We start from the raw sequence: 26,410 nt of genomic DNA, 5'->3' as shown, positions 1-26,410 counted from the left end.
TCAGTTTTACGAGGTCTCTATACAGAGGGAAGCGGCTTCCCCTGACGCTCCAGTAGCAAAGGGGAGCTGCTCCTCTCCCCGCTCTCCCCGAATCAGATCCTCTCAGTTACCTGGAAATTCCGCTGAAGCTCAAAGGGAAAAGCTGTGGCTTCTTGTCAGTGCTGATGTTACTCTTAAGGTCCAGAGCCGAGAATCCCTCAGCAGAGCTGGCTTCGGGGTGTCTGTGCTCACCAGGGCTTTCGGAGGAGGTGGCACTTGCCAGGCTGCACAGACCACTCAATGATCACTTCTGGACCGTCGAAGGAGCGCTGCTGTCCCCCAATAAGATGTGGCCAAGGGGCTTTGGAAACGTAGCACCGCAGGATGTCCTTGGCTGGGCAGGAATGGTGAGGTGGTGGGTCCACCAAGCGGGATGCCAGTCTCAGGCTCCCCGCAGCTGGCTGGCTAGCAGGTGGCCTGTCCGGGGACCAGGGCAGGAGGTGGAGCCTTATACACCGGTCTCTCTCTCTCTAGGCCCAACCCACTTTCTCAGCTGTGCCCCACGCAGGCCCCAGCCACGGCCTTCTGTCCCAGAACAGCGCCACCCTCATTGCCACCCTACGCTCATGCTCTTCTGGGCCCTGGCACTCTGTCCTCTCCTCTCGCCACCCAGCACACCTCCTCCAGGAAGCCACTGTGACCACGAATCCAACCAGGAGGAATCTCTATCCCCTGAACCACGAACGACTGGACCCGCTCGGCCCTCACTCCCTGGGCCCGTTTTTAGTTATCTTTGGCTGTGCAGGTGTGAATTCGCCTCCCGACTCTCAGCACCTTGACAGCAGCGTCTATAATTTCCTTCATTCCTCGTTTCCACAAGGCCCAGTACAATGACCAGAGAAGGTACTTCATAAATAATTTTGTTTGTATAAGGAATAATTTGTATAATTATTTTATTTGTGTAAACAACAAATAACTGTGTGTGTATAATCTGTATGTTTACTACTCAGGGGTACAGTATTTTGATAGAGCAGCCAGAGAAAAGATGTGACAGAAGCTGGTGACTGAGGCTGACGGGATATTTCCTCTTCCACAGAAAGATGCAGCCAGGCAAACCCTTTCCCCAGGAGGTAACGGACGTCAGCCCAGACCTCCACGTCCACGCAGTCAGCCCAGACCTCCACGTCCACGCAGTCAGCCCAGACCTCCACATCCACGCAAAACCCTTTGATGTCTCAGCAGAACGAAGCAGCCTTGGTCCACGGATAACCTGGCCACGGTGAGGAGAGGCAAGAGGCAGACGAAGCCCGCTGTGCCTCAGCCTTGGCTCCAAACGCATTTTTGTTTGAAGAGAAAAGCTACTTACAGCAACTTTCAGAGCTTCTGTGATTCTTATTATTGTTGGCTTTAGAAATAACAGTCACATTTTCTTGCTAACCTTAATTCAGGCTGAAATTTGGCAAATATCAAACGGGAGATACGGCCAAGACCTCTGAGCCGTGGAACGTACTCAAAGTTAACGGCACGGACAGGAAACCAAACTGATTCTAGCTCATCTGGAAACCCAGAGGTCTCACCTCGCTTCAGCCTCAGCACCCTCAGAGCTGGGACACTGAGTGCATCCTTCGGGTGAGAACAAGGGAACACAGATCACACAATCCTGCTCCTAAGCAGAGCTGGGACACTGAGTGCATCCTTCGGGTGAGAACAAGGGAACACAGATCACACAATCCTGCTCCTAAGCAGGAAGAACGAGGTACCACCTTTCCGGAGCGTGGTGCTTCACAGACGACAGTTCACGCGACACTCTGACTCTGTCCAGGTGGAGACGATGTGGACGTTACCGTCAGAGCGGCACACCACGAAAGGCCGGCTGTCTGTCCACTGTAGGAAACGGGCTGGTCAAGGATCTAATAAAAAGTGTCATCCGCTGACACCCACTGACAACCGGAGAGGCTCTGAAGCGGGTTCACAGCTATTGACAGGAAGTGAAATCTCCCTGTTCGCTGCCCAGCAGAATACGGGGAAGAGAATATGTATCTATTCAACATGAGGCCACCCTCCGGCCTCCTCCCCTGGGAAGCCGCACACCTGGCGGAGGTGAGCTGCAGCGGAGGACAGAGGAACCACCACCTGCCCCGGAGTTCCCAGCCACACAGAACCATCCAGAGGCAACCTGCGCCGTGAGTGTCCCCCCATGACCACTCAGCCAGCTCCCTCGGGCACCTGCAGAGAACCTGAGGGGAAAGTGGGGGCAGCCACGGCCCAGGTCGCAGCCTCCCCAGGGGACAGAATAGGGAGAATCACCCAGGATCGCTGGGCAAGCGCACTTGTAGACACCTGTGCATTTCTGCTCCGTGTACGGAACGGCTCTGACATTACAGACGGCCCAAAGTCACAGCCGCGCACCCTCCAGGAAAGGCCACATGGGGAGTGGAGATGGCAACTGCAACACGATGACATAGACTGTGTTTCCCACGGACGTTCTTTCCTGCAGATGCGTGCATGGCAGGACTGTGCCCGTTCCACAGGGAGAGAACCGGAGCTGAAAGGCGCTGTCGCTCCCCTCGGGCGAACCGTGAACCCACATCAATCCGAAGCCACAGCCACGGTCCTGCCCTTTGTCCTTCCATCTCCTGGCTCTCCAGTCTTCTTAGAAGGAGTATATTGTAAATAATATCCCATTTTAGCTATAAAGACAAAAGTTCTAGTCATATCTGAACAGTGGGGGGCCAAGAGTTTGCCAACAGGATGGTAAGACTCCTCTGTTAGGACAAAGTTGGACCCTGACGGATGTAACGGCTGCCCTGGCTTCTAGGCAGAATTAAAGTGCTTGCATTTTAAAAAATGAGTGGAAAAGCAATCTGGAGACAGGCCTTAAAAACTGGAAAGAATAGTGACAAGAAAGGGAGCGAGGGAGGAAGGAAGGGTAGGAAGGAGGGTTGAAAACAAGGAAGCCCTCAGCAAAAGGGCCTTGTAGTGGGGGGGGGGAGGAGGAGGAGGAGGAGGAGGAGGAGGAGGAGGACGACGACGACGCAGACACAGAAGAAGCCTGTGGGGCCCCCCAGAGCGGAGGCCGGGGCTCCAGAACTCTGACCCCAGTCAAGGCGGCACACAAGGTCCTGACACTCTCCACACAGCTCACCTGGGTGTCTGCTGTTCGTCAAGTCCAGAGAAAACTGAGTAAGATGCTGCCTTTCTCACCTCCTTCTAAGACCCCAGCCTGAGCTCAGGTCATCTCTGGGTGCTTAGTGCCTGGAATGCGCTGCTCTAAGTGCTGTCTGTGGATTGCCCCGTGTGATGCTCCAACAACCATTCTTATGCCACCATTGTGCAGCGGAGGGTACTGAGGCTCAGGAGATGAAAACAACATTGTTCCATCCACGTTTCCATCATGCAGACAAGCAGGGTTCCTCAGTGCTCCCGGCCCTCTGGCCTGCTGCCTGCTCGTCCTCAGGGAGGTGCTCACCCAGCTCCCAGTCCCCCGTCCTGACCTGCAGCCCTCCTCCCTCCTCCTGCACCCAGCCCTGGTTCCCACGCTAAGTAGGACAGCCAGAGCGAGAGCCTCTGGGCCATCCTGGGCCTGGGGGCAGCCGGGGCCTGTGGGCCAGATGACTCCAGGTGAGAGGCAAAGCCGTATTACACAGACTGCTGCATAGAACACGGAGCCAGGGCCAGGCAAGCACGCGCCCACCCGAACCTCTGAGAACCGTCTATGCAACGTACAGAGATGGGACTCAAAGAGCGCTGGGTAGGAGAAAACGCAAATGGAAACACAATAGAAAAACTTGACAAAAACTATTTGTACCATAAGACTCTTGAATTTAGCAACCATAAATAGCAGGCTTAAAACGTGCTAGAGCACAGTCATTTTTATATTGGGGACATATGTAATGTGCCCCCCATATAAAAATACAGTAGGAATAGAGAAAATAGTTTTTTTTTAAATCCCCTCCCATTTTCACATTTGCAGCACTGGTATTTATGTAGTCTAATTTCCATAACAAAAATTTTAAATCTGTCTCAAATATAACTCCTCAAAATAATGTCAGTAAAAATGGGGAGAGACGCTGAACGCATCATAAAATGGTCTAAGAAGGCCGTGTGAGGAGGGTCGGCCCGGCCAACGCTCTTCCCAACGTGTGCAACTGCAACCAGATCCTCACCCTCAATCCCCCTCACTTAGCCCAGAGAAACACGGAAAACGGTAAGCCACCTTTCCTAAGTTCAGCGGGATTTCTAAACTGCCTTCTTTCTCTTCCATTCTCACAAAACCCATGAGACCAAAAACCAACGAACTTCAAACTCTGACTCCACTTCTTCCAATTCAAGAAACGCTCAAAGCCTCAGCCTTGGGGATTCACACGTGTCAAGACCTCACTCCAGCCGTTTCCGTCCAGCATCTAACAGAAAAACACACGACCAGAACCTAAGGATCCCATGCAAATTTTTCTACTTTCATATTTCAGTTGCATGATGAATTACGGACCTTCCACACATCTTTCTTTGTTAATTTAAAATTACTTCTGAAGTAAGAATGTTGGTATGAAGAATACTAAAATCAATATATGATTTCCTGGAATCCAGGCATTGCTCAGATAAATAGCAAAAGCCTATTTCAAAACACAGCTCCGCCGACCACTTTAGAGAAGAGAACGAATTTCCTACGTTGAAACACGCCGCCCCTCTATCCTAAAAGAAGATATTTCCTTTGTGAAAATGCAAATCTTTCTGGAACAGAAAACAGTCTCCTTCGCAAGTCCCAGGGACCCCACCTCCTAACCGCCTCAGAACCACACCAGACAGTGCCGCCCAGGCGGGAGGAGAGACTTACAGTTGAAGATGCCCGGAGGCGGGTGCTCGGTCACCAGGAGACAGTTCTCTTCGTCACTGTTGTCCCCACAGTCGTTCTGTTGGTTACAGACCAGCGAACCAAGATACAAGCATTTACCGCTGGTGCAGGTGAATTTGCACTCTGAAAAAGTACAATATAAAGCATGGAGCAGTCAATGCAAGCTTGGTGCTCTTGAGCGGCGACTGTCGTCGGTTTCTTTCCCCCATTTGCATGCCATGATTGTCTGGGAGCTCAGACTATCTGCAGAGCCCAGGACACTACACTCGGAGAACGGCCATCTGGGTGAGGACCCTCCTTGTCTGAAACACACAGGATGGTGCCCTCCTGCACTCCACAGGGGCGCCGAGGCCTGCCACGCACGCCTCGCCCTACGGCACTGCCCACACGAGTAGCACAGGTGCTCTCTTTCTTTCCACGGCCTGCTCTGCAAAAGTCATAGCTGTGGGGCTCTATTATTCGGTTTGAAAACATCCTTGGCAGTTCTCCACACCTCCGAGAATGGGGGAGCCCGCGCAGCCAGCCGTGGCAGGGGCCGGCAGAACTCAGGAGCACTGGCTTAACAAAAGGACACTGAGACATTTTATCTCCCACTTGCCACCGTCTTGTGGTGAGAATCTGGACAACGTATTTCACCTCTCAGACGTTCATTCGTCTCATGCCTCAGAAAAATCAGGCATGACACCAGGCGTGGGTAGCAGTGAATTTATAATGTAAAACATGGGGAAATCATGTGTGCTTTCTGCTAAAGGGCCATGCTGGCAAATTATAAAAATAGGGCAGATCCCATACCCAAATCCCTACAGGCCACACTGAACACAGGCTCCCCAAAATCTGTACAAATCCATATTTGAAAACGGAATTCAGTTTCGTAGGACTTTAAAACAAATTTGCACACTTAACACATTACCATCCGTTTAAGCAACGAAGAATAAAGGAAGTTACACATTTATATACACTTGAGCACAGAAAGCTCCACCGCATCTTACAGTCACTGTCATCCTGCATTCTGAGTGTGGGCTTGGCCCTAGGAGACCACAGAAGCTGGCAGGATTCACACAGCACAGCCCACTCAGTAGACAGAGGGAAGACAGAGCCTCCGGAGGAGTCCCGGGCTCCTCGCTGCCGCTGACTGTCACAGCCTCTTCCTTTTTCCAGGCCTTGGTTCTGTGTCTGGAATAAGGGTGGCGGGCCTGGATCAAGTCCAAGGTCCTTTCAACTCAAATTTTCCGTCATTCCAATAAAAGGCTGGGCATCGGCACACCAAGGCCTCCTCCAGCGACGCGAACCATGTGTGGGGCTGCCCCAGCCCAGCCTGCCCCTCGGGGCGAACTATGGCCCACAAGATAATAACCTTTACCTGTTGTAAAGAAACACAACGTAAGAGTCCTCAAAGTATTTCTGTGAACCTGTATAAAAAGGGTATTATAATCCTCCATTTGTTCACATTCTCCTAAAAGAGTGTAGAAAAAGAAACCAGCCGAGCTGCTGACCTAGTTTAGAATAACATGTGAACGCAGCCCAAATGCACACCCACGCGCGCCTCGCTGGCGGCACCATCCAGGTTAGAAGAGCTGTGTGCGGAGTGAGGCCGGGCCACGTGGTGGGGGTGCGGCCGGAGCCAAACGCTCTCTTTCCATAAGGTGGAAAGATTAAAATCCAGCTGTTTGAAATCACATTTATGAAGTAACATTTTTTTAACTTAATGGAAAAAAGGGATGTCAAGGGAAAAATTTATCTTCCTTTCCAAAAGAAATATTGGACTATGGATTCATACCAAACATGAAAAGCCCATTAACCAAAAACAGGTACTCCCTGTGTCGCTAAAACGGTGATTGGGAAAAAAAGGAACACGAACCTGAACTGAATCAAACTCTAACTAAAAAGTTCACCATTGCTGAGGTTTGAAAGGATCCGAGGTTAGACTACCATAGTCAAGTTGGTGTGGAACGTTAAACTACCCAAGAAATGAGACCACATCCACACTTTACTCATTTTAACTTGTTGGAGGGAGACACGACAGGCTTGCAAGGAAGTGAATTCTGCGACTCATTCGTTCATTCACATAACCGGTGTATTAGCCGCGTCTATGTTCTGTGCTAGGTAGTGAGACACGGAAACTCGGAAATGAATGAGCTAGCCCTCTTCAAAGCGCTTATGGCATGAACTATTTTAAAAATATGAGCAGTGACTAATTTGCCGCTCCTTCCAAGGCCAAACATTTCCCTTCGTTATCTCCTTCGTGTTCTAGAGCGCCGCCCAGCCTGTGACAGGCGCTCGGTGAATCACACATTTGTTGAATAAATGAATGATCTGATCTGAGCCTCGTAAGAACCCCGTGAAATAATCAGGGCAGATATTATTCTTCCCATTTGATTCCGTTTTGCCTCATCTCACCGCACTGCCTCAGTTTCCAGATCCACTTTCAGGAAAGCGAGAGACTCACTTGCAATGGGCGCGGCCCCACGTATAATAACGAAGCTCCCCAAATCGCCAGTTGTCTCAAGTCGGCTCAACACCAGGCAGCACTAACAAGGCTTGTGCTACGGAAATAACATCAACCTATTAAATTTCAAATTCAGTTGGGTACAGAGACTCATACCTGTGCGCTCAGCACTTTGGGAGGCAGAGGCAGGAGGATCATTTGAGTCCAGGAATTCCAGACCAGCCTGGGCAACAAAGCGAGACCCTGTCTCTACAAAACAGTTTAAAAACGAGACAAGCGCAGTGGCCACTCCTGTACTCCCAGCTACTCAGGACACGAAGGCAAGAGGATCGCTTGTGTCCGGAAGTTCAAGGCTGCAGTGAGCTATGATCACGCCACTGCACTCAAGCCCGGGTGACAGAGCAAGACCCGGTCTCTAAAAAATAAAAAAAAATTCAAATTTAAAAAATCTAAATCTCAGCAGTGAGTCATCAGTCCAACATCAGAGTAAGGTCTTTCCATCACACGGCCACTGGAATCAGAACGACCAGAATGAGAATTTTAATTTACCGGCTTCCTGATGTGATACAGAAACTACTAGAAAATTGTTGTAATGTGATTAAGTGCTAAGAATTAATGCTAACACTGGAATGAGAACTGCAGAGCACAGTAAATGTCGGTCCAAGTTAACAGAACTGGTGTTGACAGAGGCAGCTCCACCTCACCCCAGCTCTGGACAGGCCGTCCCCAGCACACTGTGCCACCCAAAAGCCCAGTGCATTCAGATCATCTAATCACGAGATTATTGGAGCATTTCAAACAAACTGATAACCCTAAGAGAAAGGCCCCATCTTAGCTGCATATTGGATCCCCTGGACCTCTTTCAGCACTGCTGGGGTAGGGGTCCCAGCCAGGTCCTGCTCTCCTGGCCTGAGGTGCAGACAGGCATGCGGGTTTCTGACGCCCCCGGCACGGCTCCAGTGGGCAGTACAGATGGAGAACCACTGTCTACTGAGAGAGAAGCAGCTCACTGACAGCCTCCTCTTCGGTTAGCGGTATTTTATTGGAATGTTTATTTGGTATTTGCTAATTTACAAAGAAGAAAACTAAAATACAATCTCTTAAAATAAGCAGGTATTTGGGTAACTGCTGACTACAGGGCCCAGTCGCTAGAGCGCTGTTCTGTCAATGGGCTATTTTGGAAACTTTGGAACCAATGTAGCTTTGACCCCTAAACTACACTTTGACAGACTAGAACCAGAGGGGGTCCTCCATGAAGTAAAACTTAAGTCAGAGAAAGACAATGGAAAAAATTTTAAATACGTTGTCTATTCCTTGTGGAACTTGTTGAGTATTTCTGCCAAGCTAGAAGTTGAGGGAAATCATGGATTGTTAAACATTAGAAACACTTTGGTGACAAATTAATGGCGACCTCAGACGTGTAATACTGGACTGGAAGACAGAATGAGCCGCTCAGGAACCAGTGTCTCCTCCAGGAGCTACAGATGTGTTATAACCATTTATGAGATTTAAATCACTCCTCTTCTTAAAAAAAAAAAAGTCAGGACCTTCTAAGTGAAGAAAGTGGCATTCCTCTTTGCCAAAATTTCGTATTTGATTTCTTATTTAAAAAAAAATACTTATGAGAAACAACTTCCAGAATCAACAACAGACTTTAGAATCGCTGTACATACTTCTGATAATACCGTCTTCTCCACATTTGGGGTCTCCAGCTTCTCTGCATTTCTACACAAAGCTTCTGATGGGTTTTCCTGTGTTGTGGAGTTATCAAACCTGAATGCTGAGAGGGACCTAGACACACTGATCCACGCCTCGCCTCCCAGGTGAGGAAGCAGGCCAGGGATAATCCCTGACTTACCCGAAGCTGGAGAATGAATTACCTGTGGTGGAACATAAAACCCGAGATTTCCATTGGATTAGAGGAAACCCTTTTTTGTCCTGAAGGTCATTCTAGTTATGTACAAACTAACATTAGCCAGTTGGGTTATACCATGTACGAGAGCAGAAAGGAAAAGAATGATTCAGAGGAAGGGAATGTCCTAATATTTTGTAACCTTTGAAAAAACAGGGAATTTTAGGAGCCCTAAAACGAGGGGAAAAATGGAATATTTTAAGGTTTTCTGTGATTTCCAAACTCATATACAAAAAGGCCATATTAAAAAAAAATGTAAGGACCAGTAGCCTAACAAATCTGAATAATGTAAACCTAAACTCGGTCAGGATCCAATGATAAATGCTCAATCTTAGGCAGAACAAATCAAGCCTCACAGAGACTAAATTTAATCTGCTTGGTAGAGTCAACATTCTACTAGTTAACAGGCAACAAAAAGTTGTTTTCAATTTCCACTACACTCCTTTAAAGTCTTAGTTTTCACAGATACGATCTCAGTCACAAAATAAGGACTATATACAGCATTACATCTCAGCTGTAAAATCAGCCTTTTTTGTGAATTGGCAAAGTCGTCTACATTAGTTATTTCTGTTAAAATTCATATAGCAACACTGACTCATTTAGTTCACACTTCTATCATTCACAAACCTGAAAATGGAGAGTGATTCTGGCTCCATCATTTCTGACATTAAAGTCTAGAACCTGCTCTCTGTACGGCTGCCTTTCCCATGTGCTTACGTGGTAAATAGCAAAGAGGTCAAATCTAGCCGCCAGTGAAGTAGAAGCCAAGAATTAATGGGTTTGAAGATTAGAATAAATAATTGTACCGTAACCAATGTAAGTTTACATTCCCTAGCACCAAGGTGACAACAATTTTTTATTAATGTATATACACACTGCCTATTCCGCTGCAAGGTATAAGATACCCTATAATAAAAGGAAAATTCAGGCTGAGCATAGTGGTTCACACCTGTAATCCCAGACAGAAGGACAGCTTGAGGTCAGGAGTTCCAGACCAGCTTGGTCAACATGGTGAGACCCCGTCTCTATGAAAAATTTTAAAAATTAGCTGAGCGTGGTGGCATGTGCCTGCAGTCTCAGCTACTCGGGAGGCTGAGGTGACAGGATGGCTTGAGCCTAGGAGTTCGAGGCTGCAGCGAGCCGAGATCACACCACTGCACTCCAGCCTGGGCAACAGAGCCAGACACTGTCTCTTAAATAAATAAGTAAATAAAAGTAAAATTCAGTGAAGATGGAAAATAATGAGTAAAACACAAAACATAAATCAGGAAATGCAGAGGAAAGAGAAGAGGAAAACCGACTGAAAAGAACTCAGCTCTACACTGAATTCCAACCAAACAAGCCACCACAGACAAGAGGAAACCACAGGCATGGTCACGGGACCTCACTGGCCCTCGGGGTAGGCACTGCAATCAACCAGAAACACCCATTCTCCTGCTTCTAAAACTTACCAGGATCTGTCCCTCTTTTAGTAAAGGGCGCTATTCAGCAAGGAGGAGACTATCTTGAACACCAATTTTATCGAAAAGAGAAAAAGGACGCCCCATCTTGTCATTTCCTGTATCAGCCTTCAGGGAGGTTGAAATATTCGTTTCTATAAAGTGGTTTTCATAAAGTTGCCAAAACACAGCATCCAGAAAGTAGTGCTTTAGCTAATTACGAAGATAGAGCTTTGAGACTTTTCAGAAACGAAAAGTTGATCCTTAGGGCCATCCTTCTTGAACGTCAGCTTTTGGTAGCATGGGAATGCCGTGGGGATGCCGCGCGCACTCACTCCCCTGGGGAAACCCGCAGTGCAAGCCGCACAGGTTGAGCAAGCTGTGAGCCCGCACCGGCGAGCTATCAACGCGAATCCGTCTGGGAACCTGAGGGAGGAGAATGCAGCAGTGCGCGTGCCTCATCGGGTGTCACAGGCCAGTTCCACGCTCAGCGGGAACTCAGTGTGAAGGCACCGGCCTCACCGGGGACGCTCTGACCTCACTCAAAGACGGGCTGATGTTCCCGGTCATAAACTTGGAACAAAGCGGAATTTAATTTGAAGGTTTATATTCTGTGTAATGAAATAAGTTACCCCCAAAGCATTTAATAAAAGTCCTATCTTAAGTGGTGCTGCCGAAACCATAGTTGTCCTTCAGAAAGATGAATATGACATGATAAAAGGAAATCTGCCCAAGTAATAAGATTACCAGAGAAGGGCCTCCCGTCAAAGAGAGTAATAAAAAATGTTTAAAAACTCAATCCATTTTATGATATGGCTTATCGCTCCCATTATGGTGCTGAAAAGAGGATTTTAATGGGTCTCAAATTCTATGAGAACCCTAAATGAAAAACGCAACGACGTGCTCTCAAAAGTCCGAAGTACTCTCAGGTTTTGGACTTGCAGACCCACAACCACCCTTTAGAGCAGCTTGAACAAATCGCACAACTTCCCATCAAAATACCACCCGGCATTTTAAAGTCGTAAAAGTCCTTCAGGGCTTGAAACGGTGGATAACAGTAATTCTCGTCTACGTTTATAACCCGTGAACGAATGAATTTGCTTTTGTGGTTTTCTGTCTGTAAGATGCGAGCAGGCATTCTTCCTCACTTCTTACGTAGAACGGCACTGAAAGTAGGTAAGCATCCCCTTTCAGACTCTTGGGAGAACAGAAATATCAGTCAGTACAACGCACAGGAAGAAGAGTTTGAAACAATGTCGCTGTATATCCACAACAGTGGTTTTCTCTGGGGGTGCTGGGGTCACCTCAATAACTTTCAAGTTTCTTGTGGATTTTATATATGATTTTATAGTCAGGGACAATAAAAACCCTATTTTAACAGGGAAAATCTCTGTAAAAACCAAATGTCTATAGAACTCTAAAGCCATTAAAATTCATAATTTTAAAGGCACCAATAAAGTACCTAATTCCCTATGGCATCATCTAAACAGAGATCCCAACACATGAGTCCTTTCTCCTGAGGATAATGCTCTTTCAGACGCATTTCCTTTGCTTTGGAGAAATGTGTACTGAGCCCCTCCATCAGCGCGGAGTGGCAGGGGCCTGCTTGGCAGGGATACATCCTGGAGCGCAGTGGAGAAGGTGAGGCCAGCCCGGGGGCTGGGGGGCCTGTGGAGCCTGCGGGTCTCTGGACAGCCTGTGGCTTTCACTCTGTGTGAGACCAGAGGCATTAAAGGATTTTGAGTTCAAGGACAAATATACTTCATTTTTTAAAAAAAAATTTTGACTGAAACACAGCATGTGTGTATGTATATGCATGTGTATCGGAAAGTCCAGTTCAATGAGTCTACGCAGGTTGAAAAACACCTACATAACCAGCACCCTGATGAAGACACAGAAAAGGCACCCTCGGGGGCCCTAACTCGTTTGTTTCAGGATCTTGCTGTCTGCAACGTGGTAGGTAGACTTTGGGGGCCGAGGCACCCCGTTGTGAAGAGCCTTGTATGCCTTGCTGAGGCCCGTTCATGGCTCTCAATCTGCAGGGTTTAAATAAACTTCGTGAATGTGATGGAAACTCAACTGTGCCAAGCTTTTAATACACCTTCATCAGGACTAACCTCGCATAACCCTCTCATGACTGTTCTGCAGAGAAAGCAGCATCAGTCATGAAGCCCGACAGGAGCTCCAGGTCGCCCCACGCGCATGGGAGGTCTGTGGGCAGTGAGGACCATGTCCACCTGGCAGGACCAACAGAGGCACATCACAGGTGTTGACAGCGGAAACCCGGGCCCCAAAACGGGGACCACGGAGTGCCTGGCGGCATTTATTCTCAGGCGCAGCGAAGGCTGGGCTGGGAGGCTCTTCCCCTCAGGTCAGTCCCTCGTTCATTCACGCATCCACCCACCAAGAGCCCGTCACTGCCTGGGCAAGGAGCACGGCCACAGGCAGCAAGGGAGAAGTGGACAGTCCACCGCCCGAGACCCAGGACCCAGGACCTCGGCCTCCCTCCAGCTCTTACACGCAATATTCGGCGTATCCTCAGGCAAGACTCCTCATCTCCAGATTCCTATGATAAAATGAGGTGCCTGATTCCTATGATAAAATGAGGTGCCCGGACTAAACCGGCAGCTTTTCATTTTTCCTCTGAACGACTTCAGCGCTTCCTGTGGGGCCTCGCGATCTGCGGCAGGAGCGGGAGCTGGGTCAGGAACCCTGAGCGCCAGCGCGGGTCTCCAGCAGGGGAGGCCTCCCGCGGAGGGTTCACTGGACAAGGGCATCCCCTGGCTGAAAGGCCCGAAAGCCTCTTTGCATTCTCACATCTAAAATCTTATGTTCTCAGAGTCCTTTTGACTGTTACGATCAGTGATTCTATAAATTTTTAAGACAGGGCTTTTGAAGAATAAAATCCCACATTAGTTCTTTGGTACTTCTGTCGCCTGCTCTGAATTATTCCAATGAACATTCAGATGACTGGTAACTTTAAAAATGGATTCCTGAATTCTGGACATTTTGACATACACTGATTATATCAACAACAGCTCCACAGGGCCATTCCCACGAGAAGGCCAACATGCTCTAACTTCCCGTCTGACAAGAAGATGCTCTGGGCCCCACGGCCCATTTCTCTGCTCCTGCAGTGTAATGCTGCAAAAAAGTTTTCTGTACTCGCTGAGTCTAATTTCTGATTCTCCCCTAAACAGATCTGAATCAGGCTTTGGGCTGCATCACTGCACCAGCGCCGCCTGGCCAGGTCCCCAGTGACCCCCACGTGGTTAACTCGGCGGCATCTCACCTGACCCCAGTTGACACCTCTGCTCCCTCCCACAGGGAACCGCATCCTTCCCATGTCCCGACACACACGGCACCGCACTCCTCTCCACAGCTCTCCGCTCCTCCTCCCCTCCCTGACCTCTTAACCTTCGAGCGCCCCAGCTCACCCTTGGCCCCATTCTCTTTCTGCATACGCCACTCCTTTGCCATTTCTAGCAGTCACTGTCTCACACTCACAACTCCCACAATTCCCTGACTGCTCCACCTTGCCCCAGACCCCAGATTCCTCCAGTCACTTGTTCAACATCTCCGTGTGGAGACCCCAGATTCCTCCAGTCACTTGCTCAACATCTCCGTGTGGAATGTGTAACAGACATCTCCACTTACGATGTCCAAGGCCAAACGCCTCATTTTCCCACCCAAAGTCAGTCCCCCAGTAGCCTTCCCCATCTCAGAAACTACACTGCGGATAGAAACGCCACTGCAGTCATCCATAACCCCTTCCTTTCTCTTACATCCCAACCCGTCCGCACACTCTGTTGGCTCCACTTCCGAAACACACTGGAAATGGACCCGTTCCCACCACCTCACTACAGTCACCCTTCTCCAAGGTACCATCTCCGCCCCCCCCCCGCCCACGGTGATCTCCTGGCTCCTCCCCTGTCCTTCCAGCACGGCCCTTCTCCAAGGTACCATCTCCCCTCCCCACGGTGATCTCCTGGCTCCTCCCCTGTCCTTCCAGCACGGCCCTTCTCCAAGGTACCATCTCCCCTCCCCACGGTGATCTCCTGGCTCCTCCCCTGTCCTTCCAGCACGGTTTACTCACAGGACAGCAGTCAGGATGTTCCTGCTGAGATGGAAGTCAGATCAGTCTCTCCAACACCTTTCATTTTACTCAGAGTGAAACCCCAAGTCCTTACAATGAACTTGACATGACCCTCCCTGACGTGGCCCCCACCAGCTCTCCAGCCTCCCCTCACCCTCGCGAGGTCAGCTCTGGGTACCCGGCCTCCTCGCTGCTCCCTGCACACAGAGTTCATCCATACCGGCTGCTCCTCTGCCCAGAGCTTTCCTGAGACCCCTACTCAGCCGACTCCCTCACTTCCATCAGGCCTTCGTGCAAACGTCACCATCACCATGGCCTCCGTCACGCTGCTCCCCATCTCACCTCCCAGCCGCTCCCCATCTCACCTCCCAGCCGCTCCCCATCTCACCTCCCAGACTCCGGGCTCCTCCCACTTCCTTTCCTGCTTCCCTCTTCTCTCCTACTCATATTTCCATCCAACATGATAGTCAAATATACACATAATGTTTCTTGTCTTCTTTTCTCCATGAGAGCATAAACTACACGAGGGCAGGGATGTATGTCTGCCTGGTCTTAGTAATGAGTCCCCAGAGTGTCGTACGTGGACAGCAATCAATCAGTATTATTATTGTAAGCAATCACTCAATATTATTAAAGAAATCAATGAATAGATGTAAAAGGCTGTGGAGAGGTTCTTATAGGAACCACAATTAACTATGGGTGAACCTTTGGATGAAGAAAATTTTCTTTAGCTGAGCAAATATCCTCACTAGAAATAAATATATGGAAAATGAGGCAGGAAGGAGATAAAAGAAGGAAATAATATATTATTAGCAAATTGTGAAAGATTTTTAAAGGCAGAGTTAAAGTTATTGGCCACATGGTGTTTTAGTTACCTGTGGTCTTCAATTATGGAATCGTTCTCTCCTGTCCTCAAGGTCATAAATAGCTAGGCTTTTTCCATCTGTCCCTACCCAGTCATCTGGCTGTGCTCCTAAATCACAATGTTCTCTCTCAGCGCAACACTGTGTGTTTTGGAGAGAAAATGCATTGTCTGGCTAAGGCCCTCGACTGTCGATTCAGGAAACAGCCGGCTCCTTCCCTTCTCGCCTCCGGCACCTGAGAACTGGGTTAGTGCTGAGTTCTCCAACTGTCTTATTTCCTAGTATTTGCAACCAGCTCAGAGCCAGGGAGAGTCAGGACTCTACCAGCCCATGTGTGGCTGTCCCCAGCCTTGCCCTCAGGTGGGCCACAGCTGCCTACTTTTTTCCCACTTGGGTGAAAATGCCTCACCTTCTTGCCCTGAGCTTCTCGTGGCATCTGCCTAGAATCCTTCCCAACTTTATGAAATTTGAAAACATCTTCCTTCTGAGATCTCTTTTTTCTTTTATTTTCTTTCTTTCTTTCTTTCTTTCTTTCTTTCTTTCTTTCTTTCTTTCTTTCTTTTTCTGTCTCTGTCTCTCTCTCTCTCTCTCTCTTTTTTAAGACATAGTCTTGCTCTGTTGCCAGGCTGGAGTGAGTGGCACCATCTCGGCTCACTACAAGCTCCGCCCCCTGGGTTCACGCGATTCCCCTGCCTCGGCCTCCCGAGTAGCTGGGATTACAGGTGCCGCCACCTCGCCCTGCTCATTGTCTTTGTATCTTAGTAGAGACGGGGTTTCACCCTTTGGCCAGGATAATCTCCATCTGCTGACCTCGTGATCCACCTGCCTCAGCCTCCCAAAGTGCTAGGATTACAGGCGTGAGCCACTGCGCCCGGCCTTCCTTCTGAGATCTCAAACCTCACTGACCTCAAAGGGCGCAGGCTCATAAACGCCCACGTTCCCCATATTCTTCAACCAACCCACACCAGAATTTAGTGACGGCGTCTTCATGTCTCTTTTATGGACGGTAGGATGTTCCACTGCCGGAGAACGTGCCTGGTTCCAAACGAGGAAGGTGAACTAAACTGTCTCTTCATTCCCAGATGGAGACTTGGTACTCAAAAGAATGGCTTTTGGCTGCTGTAACTGAGCCCACTCGAGGCTGGGGTCAAAGTGGGAGGCAAGCCATCGCCTGCACTCCCCTGTTCGCCAGGCTGCACTAGGAGGAGGCACAGGTGGGGCTGCTGGGTTCTCAGCAGGAAGCTGAGCTCCAGGCTGACCTAGAACCAGCCCTGTGACTGGGCAGGAGAGATGGGAACCGCTCACCTGCCCTCAAAGTTACGGCTTTATTAGGAAAAACTACCTATTTCTGACAACCTGTGCCAGGCCAGAACTCCAGGCTCTGAAAAGACAAAATAGTTTTTGACTGAACGTGCCCATTCCAGGCCTTTCATAAAGAACTTCGTTATAGTACTATGTGCCAGTGAAGGATTTCCTAAGTTCCTTTGCCTGTCTCCCCAATAATCAAAAAGAGAATATTTTTAGTAGACTTGGGAGACTTCAAAATAACGTGATCAACAAATAGGACCAGGGGCTTAAAACCCGTCGTCCTCAATGGAACACTGGCTGATAAAACCCCCTACCTTCCAAAATTCACAACGACTCTGTCTGTCTGTTCAGTTCTTCCCCGAGGGCGTGTCCTGCTCAGAGCCGGTTTCATCTGGTGCGGTGTGGCCTGACGGCCCAGCACCCAGGGGCTCTGCAGACCCTGCCGCCACGGGCCATCCGTCCCCAGATCTCTACCACACGGTCACTGCGGTGCACCGTCCTGCCCTCGGGGAATCTCGGCCTCCCTCTCACAGGTGCGATTCACCCTCACCCCCCACCTGGGCCTCCCTTCTGTCCCCACCCCTTCCCCAGACAGACAAACCTCACACACCACCCAGGCCCCACCCACGGACTCATTCATTGATGCCATCGCCGGACCCAGGTCAGCCAGACGAACAGCAGGACGGTGTCAGAGCCTCGACCTCGGGAAGCACAGGATGAGAACGATGCAGCTGCGCCTCCCCGGGCCGTCGAGCCCAGCATGGAAAACTCACACTGGTCCTCAGTCCAGCCTGAACACTCCTGCTGAGGCCGGCTCTGCTCTGTCTCATTCGGTCGTCATTAAAGAGAGAAGGGACGGCCACGTCTACCTGGACCAACCACCTCCTCCTCTGACCACAGCTCTTATCTGGACGTGTCATATCCCTCCACCTTCCTGGAGGAAGGACGTGCCCCAGTAGGCTGACGGCTGAGCTTTAATTCTGCTCCACAGCCAGTCCAGGTTTTCTCAATACTACCTCTGTGGAAACGTGCATAAAACAGCAAGATCGACTGGCATGAATGAGGCAAATGTAACCCAGAAGCTTAGTCCCAAAATGCACACTGAAAATAAATTCTTAAAAATATAAACGAAAGCAAGTTTTCTTTATATTTAAGTATAACAAAGCTACCTATTGATAAACGGGGCCTTCTCCACTCCCATGTCCAGGACTTATGTTCCTTGCTTTATTTTTTTCTTATAACGCTTACCACCTTCAAATGAAGCAAAAGCAAATAAATCAATAAATCATATAATTAACTTTCATTTTATGTACTGCCTTCAATCGCTGGAATGTTAAGTTCTCCTGAATGCAAAGAACGTTCACAGTATTGTTTATTTCTGTTATTTCCCTGGGTCCCAGAACAGTGTCTGGCCTGTAATACAGTCTCAAAAATATTTGCTGAATGAATGAAAGTTTATTCTGTTAAGTAAAGTGTTACTTCTGGATGATAAATGTCATGTCACTGACCTCAAATCTTTCCGTAGATTCCATCACTTCCAGGACACAGTCCGTATTAGCGAGGCATACGCGGCCTTCGCCATGTGGTCCTGAGCATCTGCCCCAGTCCTTCCTAAATCCTACACATCCTCCTGGGGGCCAACACGCCTCTCAGGCACACCATGGTTTCCCATCACTGCACCTTCATGTACGTGGTTCCTCCTGCCTAGAATGACCTGCTCCTCCTTCCCTTGCCTGACAAATGCCTACTGAGCTTTTAGCAAAGAACAAAAACAGAAAACCCTCCACCAAGACTGTGAAGCCTTCCCCGGTATTCCCATCCCCATCCGGGAACCGAGCACCACCGCTCCCATGTTCCCATGGCAACCCGTGCATCCCCAACACCGTGCTAATCACCTTGCTGTCACTGCTTGTCTCTTTGTCTCACCCACGTCATTATCTTTGCATCCCCAGGGGCTAGCACAGTTGGTGGCTAATAGTTGCTTCAACTTAAATGGACTCAAATGCACTAGAGGGAGGGGAAGAGAGGTCAGCGCACTCTGGGGTTGAGTTTCGTCTCTTTCACTTGTACCTGATATCTGTGCTCCTGCCACAGCTGTCCACACAGATGCACAAGCTAAAGAGGAAGATGGACAAGAAGCGGCACACGCTTTGCTCCTCCGGCTTCATCTTGAACCAGAGGGCTCATTCGTCTGTGTTAAGCCATTAAATATTAAAGCTGTATAAATCACACAAACCAGTATGTCTGCCTCTCTCCACTAAGTATCCAAATCAGGAGCCAATAAAACACTGGAAGATTTTTTTCTTCTGAGATGGAGTTTCATTCTCATCACCCAGGCTGGAGTGCAGTGCTGTGATCTTGGCTCATTGCAACCTCCACCTCCCAGGTTCAAGCGATTCTCCTGTCTCAGCCTCCTGAGAAGCTAGGATTACAGGCACATGATTTTTGTATTTTTAGTAAAGACGGGGTTTCATCATATTGGTCAGGCTGGCCGCAAACTCCTGACCTCAGGTGATCCACCTGCCTTGGTCTCCCAAAGTGCTGGGAGTACAGACATAAGCCATCACACCGAGCCTAACACTGGAAGATGTTTTAAGTATATAAGTTTCTTGTACAGTGAAAATCATACCCATGTGATATAAAGAAATCATAAAATTTCAATGAACACAGGTTGCCCATGACACAAAGGACAAGTGTGAAGGCAACATGTGAACAGGGCTTTCTATGACTCTTCAGGTGCAGACATGGGGAGCAGCCAAGGATCAGAAAAACTCACTCCGGAGGTCAGCAGCTAGAAGCACAGATGAAGAGTGAGTGAGCACGAGCGCCTCGTGGACTCAGCCCTCCCAGGTGCGGTGCTGGAAGACGCTCAAGACACAGCTCAATGAGAAATGTAGTCAATGGGGCTCTTCTTTAGTCTTTTTTTTGAGACAGAGTCTTGCTCTGTCACCCAGGTTGGAGTGCAGCGGCGCAATCTTGGTTTACTGCAACCTCTGCCTCCCGGGTTCAAGAGATTCTCTTGCCTCAGCTTCCTGAGTAGCTGGGATTACAGGAGCTCGTCACCATGCCTGGCTAAGTTTTGTATTTTTAGTAGAGACACAGCTTCTACTAAAGAGTCTGGCTGGTCTCAAATCCCCAACCTCAGGTGATCTGCCCTCCTTGGCCTCCCAAAGTGCTGGGATTACAGGCATGAGCCATCACGCCTGGCCAACCCACCATGCCTGGCCTTCTTTAGTCTTAAAATTAGAAACTTGTTTCCTCTAAAGGCCAAAACTGTTCAGAGTTCTCTAGAAGCAGTGGCCCATCATGATTACACCAATATTAATGAAATACAGTAAATGATTCTGGACACCAGGCATTCACTTATCAAGGCTCAGTGTAGGTTAAATTGTGCCCAGCTTGAGAGGCCTGCCAGGATTAACCCAGAGCCTGTCAGACTCCCCAGGGAGCTGCTACCAGCTCCAGTGCCACACTCGTTCCCGACACCAGCTCCAGTGCCACACTCCTTCCCGACACCAGCTCCAGTGCCACACTCCTTCCCGACACCAGCTCCAGTGCCACACTCCTTCCCGACACCAGCTCCAGTGCCACACTCCTTCCTGACACCAGCTTTCAGCCTCTGCTTGATGGAGAGCATGTCACCAAGGTTGAGTGGCAAGCGGCTACAGCCACAGCCTGGCACAGCAAATGACACAGGAGATTGGACCCGTGGTTCCTAGGCCGCTGTGCCTAACCACGCTAACGTGCTCTTTGCACTATGAAGGCTGGAGCAAGGCTTGCTGAGACAGAAGAGGAAAAAACAGATCTGTTGCTGGAGATAGGAAGAGAGATCAACAGAAAGCAGAAAGTACAGTTTTAAATTTGGTGATGGTGTTGGCTTGGTTTTGTTTTTTGAGACACAGTCTCACTCTGTCACTCAGGCTGGAGTGCAGTGATGTCATCATGGCTCACTGCAGCCTCCAACTCCTGGGCTCAAGCCATCCTCCCACCTCAGCCTCCCGAGTAGCTGGGACTACAGGCACAGGGCATCACACTCGGCTTTTTTCTTTTTTTCTTTTGGTAGAGACGGGGGTCTCAATATGTTGCCTAGGCTGGTCTTGAACTCCTGGCCTCAAGTGATCCTCCCACCTTCACCTCCCAAAGTGCAGGGATTATGGGCATAAGCAACTGCACCTGGGCTTACTGGTTTTTAACAAGCATAGATTTGCAGGAATAGCTCTCTTTATTTGCAAACGGCAGTGAGTAAGGCTTACTGAGACTAGACAGAGCATTTCTCTGGATTTGGGGATGAGGCTCCCATCACCATCTCCCTCTGTCTAGTCGTCTCCCCACAGCTGCGACCTCCCACAGTGTGAGCCCATGTGACATGTGCACTGAGCTACTTGCTCCATAATCATGAATGTTCAGTGACAAAAGCACAATAATGGAATGAATCTGAGAAATACATATTGGCCAAAAATTGCTATTAATTCAGTAATGCTTCGATAAACGGTGACTGATTCATCACAACAGAAATTCACATGTTTGAAACAGAGCTCCTCCCCGGGGGAATTCCGTATCTGGTGTATAGTGAGCGTCAGAAGCACGGCGCAGCCCTTCGGCTGGAGCCTAGGCACAGGTCTAAGGAGTCAATGACTGCAGCACAGGTGCGGTGGGGACCCCAAGGCTGCAGGTGCAGCGAGGACTCCTGCCCAGCCCAGCCCCAGCCCCCTCCCCCAGCCCGGCTTTCTTGCACTCTGAAGGGCACGTTTTTCCTGCAGGTGACCCAGTTTGTAGGAAAACCTGTATTTCTGCCTCCTCTAAGTGTCCACAGTATCTTTTAATTCTACAAACAGCACTTAGGGAAGCAACAGGGCGGATGGGTGCTGGGGAGGGAACTCAGAAGAATGTCTACAAAACGCAGTGAGGCAGAAGCGAGGGGCAGCCACGGGTGCCTTCCAACACGTGAAGGCCAGAAGCTTCTATTCTCAGCCACCAGTTGCCTAGGGAGACCCGGGGAACCCTGAGGACTCCCAGGCAGGGCAGCGATGGGACTGGACGCAGCAGCCGCCAGGGCCTTCGAGGAGGATGTGGGGATTCAGAAACGGAAATGAGCGCAGGTCACCTGGAGAAGGGCTGGGGGGCCTCCCTGCAAGCTCGCCTCCCCCCCTGGCACACCCAGCTGTGGTGTCCAGGTGATGGCCTGATGGAGCTGCAGCCTCCGCAGACCCAGGGAGAGGGGTGGAAGCCAGGCAGGCCTCCTAATTCCACACCCCTTCCTTGCCTACCACTGGATCCCACACAGCCCAGGACACGAATGATCTGGAAATAAGAGTCAAACTATACAAAAGTATTTCCCACATAAGCCCAGAACCAAGCGCCCACAGACACCCCGACACAGGCAGCCAGGCCTGGAACCGGCAGCCTGGGGGACACGCGCCCTGCAGGGCTCTCCCTCGCAGAGACTGCAGAAAGGGTGTGCAGCGCGGAAGGACGTTCCCTCTGCTTTTAAGGAGCCGTGACTATGTTGCTCAGTGCCCCTGGCGTGCCTTTCTCTGTACAAGGAGACGACTTAGCGGCTTCCCCATCCCATCACTGCAGCTTCTTGCATGAGGGCACCTTGATGGCCTGAGTCTCCCCAGGCTGTCCGAGGCTCCTCGTACACTGAGACGCTGAGTCCTGAGGTGCCTTCCAGCACCAGCGAATGGGACTAACGGCTTCTGCAGTGTCGCGACCATTCTGAAGTGAGTATTCCGTGGTCGTCTGTTACCCTCTGTGAAGCCCAGGGAGCAGGGATTCAGGGCCCACCAGGGACCACTGTGTTCTATGCTCACGCATGGAAGCTCTGCACTTGGGCCCCAAAGGCCGAGTAAAGTTTTACCTTGAACTTCTTCCAGCAGGATGAACAGCAGGGTTCAGTGCTGAGAATCTGCAGTTTAAACCCTGACTCCACTAGAAAATAAAGTGCTAGACTGGGTCATATATTGAAGCTGTGTTTTCCTTACGCGTAAAATGGCAGTAAAATCCCTTCCAGAGGTCAGGCAGGGAGGGAACGCCCACAGAACACTCGGAGTGGGAGTTGGCAGAGATGGGGCTAGACAGGGGCTGTTACTCACTGCTGGCATCTTTTATTGGTGGCGATGTTATTTTATGTTCTATGATTATGTAATTTCCTTCTTATAATCTCACCCTTATTGCTTATCTTAGAGTGAGGTTTCAGGAGCAACAACATCAGTGTCGTGTTTGATATTCTGAACAATCTAACACAAGCAATTTCTAATTCATAATCCACTGTTTATATCTGTTGATTATTTGTTTATAATAAATATTTTGGGGCACTTTCCCAAATCTGCCACCAACCTCAGATATGCTTTTCATGAAGCCCATCTTCAATTAAGACCCACGTGCTTTATTTTTGTGAAAAATTGAGATGTGAAGACACTCTGTGCTCTGCTAGGCTGTGTCCTGAGAACCCCCCTTTCAAAAAGGTTCTCAGTATTGTAGGTGTCACTTTTTTCCGTTATAAATCACAAAATGCGGTAGCCAGTTAACAACACACAGGTGTTGCTCCCCTGAAGGTGCCCGCAGAACAGTGCGGAGGGTCCCTCCTCATCCACAGCTCTCGCGTGTGATTTATTCCTGCTACGAGCCTTCCGGGGAGTCCACCAGGCTGCCGTCTGTCTGTGGCGGCGTGCGTGAACATGTGCACGTGAGGGTGCATTCAGTCTTTTACCGCTAACACCTCAGAGACCACAGAATGTCAGGCTGGAAGAGACCCTACAGGTTATATAAACCAACTCCCTTCTTTTAGAGCTGAGAAATTTCAGGTGCAAAGGAGGGAGCGGCCATAACATGGTGGCACTAGAATAAGACTGCCCGGGTTTGAATCCTGGTGCAACCACTTATTACCTGTGTGATCTTGGGAAAGTGACTTAACCTTTCTGGGTCACAGTCTGGATACCTATAAATGGCAGATAATAACAGTCTCTATTTGTGTGGATATTTTAACAATAAAATTAAATCATTCATGTAAAGAACTTAAAAGACTCTCAGATTCCGGTGAGCTATGATTGTACCACTGCACTCCAGCCTCCTGAAGCCTGGGCAAAGGAGCAAGATGGTCCCTAAAAAATAAGTAAAATAAAAATCTCCAAGATAGATATCAGATCTGCAAAAGTTTGGACCTAATCATGATCCAAAAGCATGGCTTGATGACTTCCAAATGCATTGCTTGCCTTTTTGGATCATCATTTATATGACACAATATGTTGTAAAATGACACAAAAACTAACATTAATGAACATACCTCTGTTGTAGGTCTATGTACAGACGTCCTTGTCCCAGAACCTATGTGGATCCCCGAGTGCACAGATACCATTACAGCAAATAATGCTCCCAATAAAATGCAGCAAAGTATAACTAAAAATTTAAGGAACTCCTTCAGACCCTTAATGATTCTATAAATATAGCCCTAAGGTCATTTGTAAACCCAATAAAATACATTCAACTGAAGCACTTACTGAAAGTTTTGATCATCAGTGACAAAAGTACATGAAGAAGTATTCGGTGTCCTTGAACCAAAGCCACCACTAAATTCAATCATCTATGTATTCATTTATACAAATTCTCTATTTCCTGGTTTTTGGTCCCTAATGCACAAAGGTTTTAAAGGAGGTGAGGCTGGGCTGAAAGCGCCCCGAGGGTCGGAACCGGGTGTGGTGGCTTAGCTTCTGTTCTCTGGAGCAATGCTTGGATCTCAATAGGCACTCGCAAATATTTCGGAAGGAACGCAGACTGAATAAATAAATGCTTCAGAAACCAAACTTGCAAGCAGTGCCAGCAAATCATAGCTCAAAATATTTGTTCATCAGCTGTTGTTCAAAACTTTGAACTTGGCACACCAAAAACGGTTTGTGTGTCACAACATGCAACGTGCCAAAGTGCAGGTTGGTTGAAAGCTGAACACGTAAAACCCAAGGGCTGCCTGTGGCTACAGGGTCCGCAACGGCATAAAGATCCAGAAGCCACCAGCAGCGAGGCTGGAGACACAGAAAACACAGCCGGAGGCTCCAGGGCAGCAACAGGAGATGCAGCTTTAAGGGTCCATCCGGCAGGAAGAACGACCTGAAAGAGGCTTGGCTCGGGCCGGACCCAGTGGGATGAACGTGCAATTCTCAGGGGGAGGCAGAGCAAAGCACCAGGACTTTGGGTCCCTGGTGCCACGAGAGGCTCCCTATAAGGATGGTGCCCAGCCAGGCCCTGAAGGCAAGTGACCAGCAGGGGCGGCAGTGCAGAGCCCTGCCCAGGTGGAGGGGGCGTAGAGGAGTTCACTCCTGGCACAACCAGGGTTGAGTTGCGAGTTGGAAGAAGGCCTCGTTGAGGAGGAAGCCACAGAGGGAGAAAGGAGCCAGCCTGGGAGGGCCTCAGAGGGCGGGTGGGAAGAGGAAGCCCCAGGGCCCAGTGTGGGTGCAGCGCTGCCGAGCGCCTTAAACAGCCCAGCCTCCAGCACTGTCAGCTCCTCAAACGAGATATGAGCCATGCTGGTGGGGAAGGCTCCCACCTCCAGTCCCCACTTCCCCCGTGGATAAGCGGTGTCTACCAATAGAGACTTGTGCCCAGTGGTTATCGGGGTTTGCATATCGCAAAATGTATATAGCAAAGACAGTAGATAACAGGAAACACACAAACCACACACACACACACAACACACACACACACACATTTACCTACAATACACTGATTGAGCAAAAGGAATATTGACATCTCCAGGCCACTGTAAGGGAGCATGATTATGTAGTTTGAAAAACAGCAAACTAATAAAGCATTGCTCCGTTGGCAAATAAACAGAGAGGTTTAGACCACCACACCAAAGTGAAACAAATCACGCGGTTTTCCTTAAGACCTAACTTTTGCATTGAGTGTTTGTATGAGTCCTGTGAATGATGGCAGAGAAACCTGAAAGAGAAGGAATCGACTCGTGCAAACACATTTCTTAAAATAATGTTTCTAACTTTCAGACTTTGGCTGGGTGTATCCCTACTGCCGTGAGATGTGAACTCTGGAACCTCTCAAGCTACAAGCCATTCCCCACAGGATTACCTGCCTTCACTTTTCTAATATAACAATTGCTTTCCAAGGCAGTGTAGCACAGGTGATTAAGAGTGGATACTGCTGCAAGACCGCCTGGATTTCGAAGCTGGCTCTACTACTTACTGGCTGTGCAATCCTGGGCAAGCCACTTAACCTGTCTGTGGTTCAGTTCCCTTAGCTATAAAAAGGAGACAGAAATAGCACCTACCTCACAGGTTGCTATGAGGATTAATTGAAATAATATAAATAGAAAGCGCCAAGAATAGTGTGGGACAGAGAATGTTATGTAAGTGTATGCTATAATTATTAATGATACCTTCTATTTTCGTAAATTTTTTCTCTTTATTAAGAGTTTTGTAAAGGAATTAATCGTGTATAGTTCATACCTGTGTCCTCCATCGCATAGAGCATAGCTTTTATTTGCTATAGCAAATAACATTTTTGCA

General features: G+C 49.0%; 1 protein-coding gene across 21 annotated transcripts in view; it reads right to left on the bottom strand.

The window, feature by feature from the left end:
* LOC105478940 (low density lipoprotein receptor class A domain containing 4) overlaps nucleotides 1-26,410 on the bottom strand; it is a 436,625-nt gene that overhangs the window by 198,427 nt on the left and 211,788 nt on the right. For 19 of the 21 annotated variants that reach the window (XM_071085751.1, XM_071085747.1, XM_071085752.1 and 16 more), the window contains one exon: nucleotides 4,814-4,954. The exons of the other annotated variants lie outside the window; for them this stretch is intronic. In XM_071085751.1, coding sequence (XP_070941852.1) covers nucleotides 4,814-4,954 — 141 coding nt within the window. The remainder of the gene's footprint in view (nucleotides 1-4,813; nucleotides 4,955-26,410) is intronic. 21 annotated transcript variants of the gene reach the window in all.

This window comes from Macaca nemestrina, chromosome 19 (assembly GCF_043159975.1).
Source record: "Macaca nemestrina isolate mMacNem1 chromosome 19, mMacNem.hap1, whole genome shotgun sequence".
NCBI classification, from domain to species: domain Eukaryota; kingdom Metazoa; phylum Chordata; class Mammalia; order Primates; family Cercopithecidae; genus Macaca; species Macaca nemestrina.
Note: the sequence above shows the minus strand (reverse complement) of the source record. Positions and strands in the feature narration are given on the sequence as shown.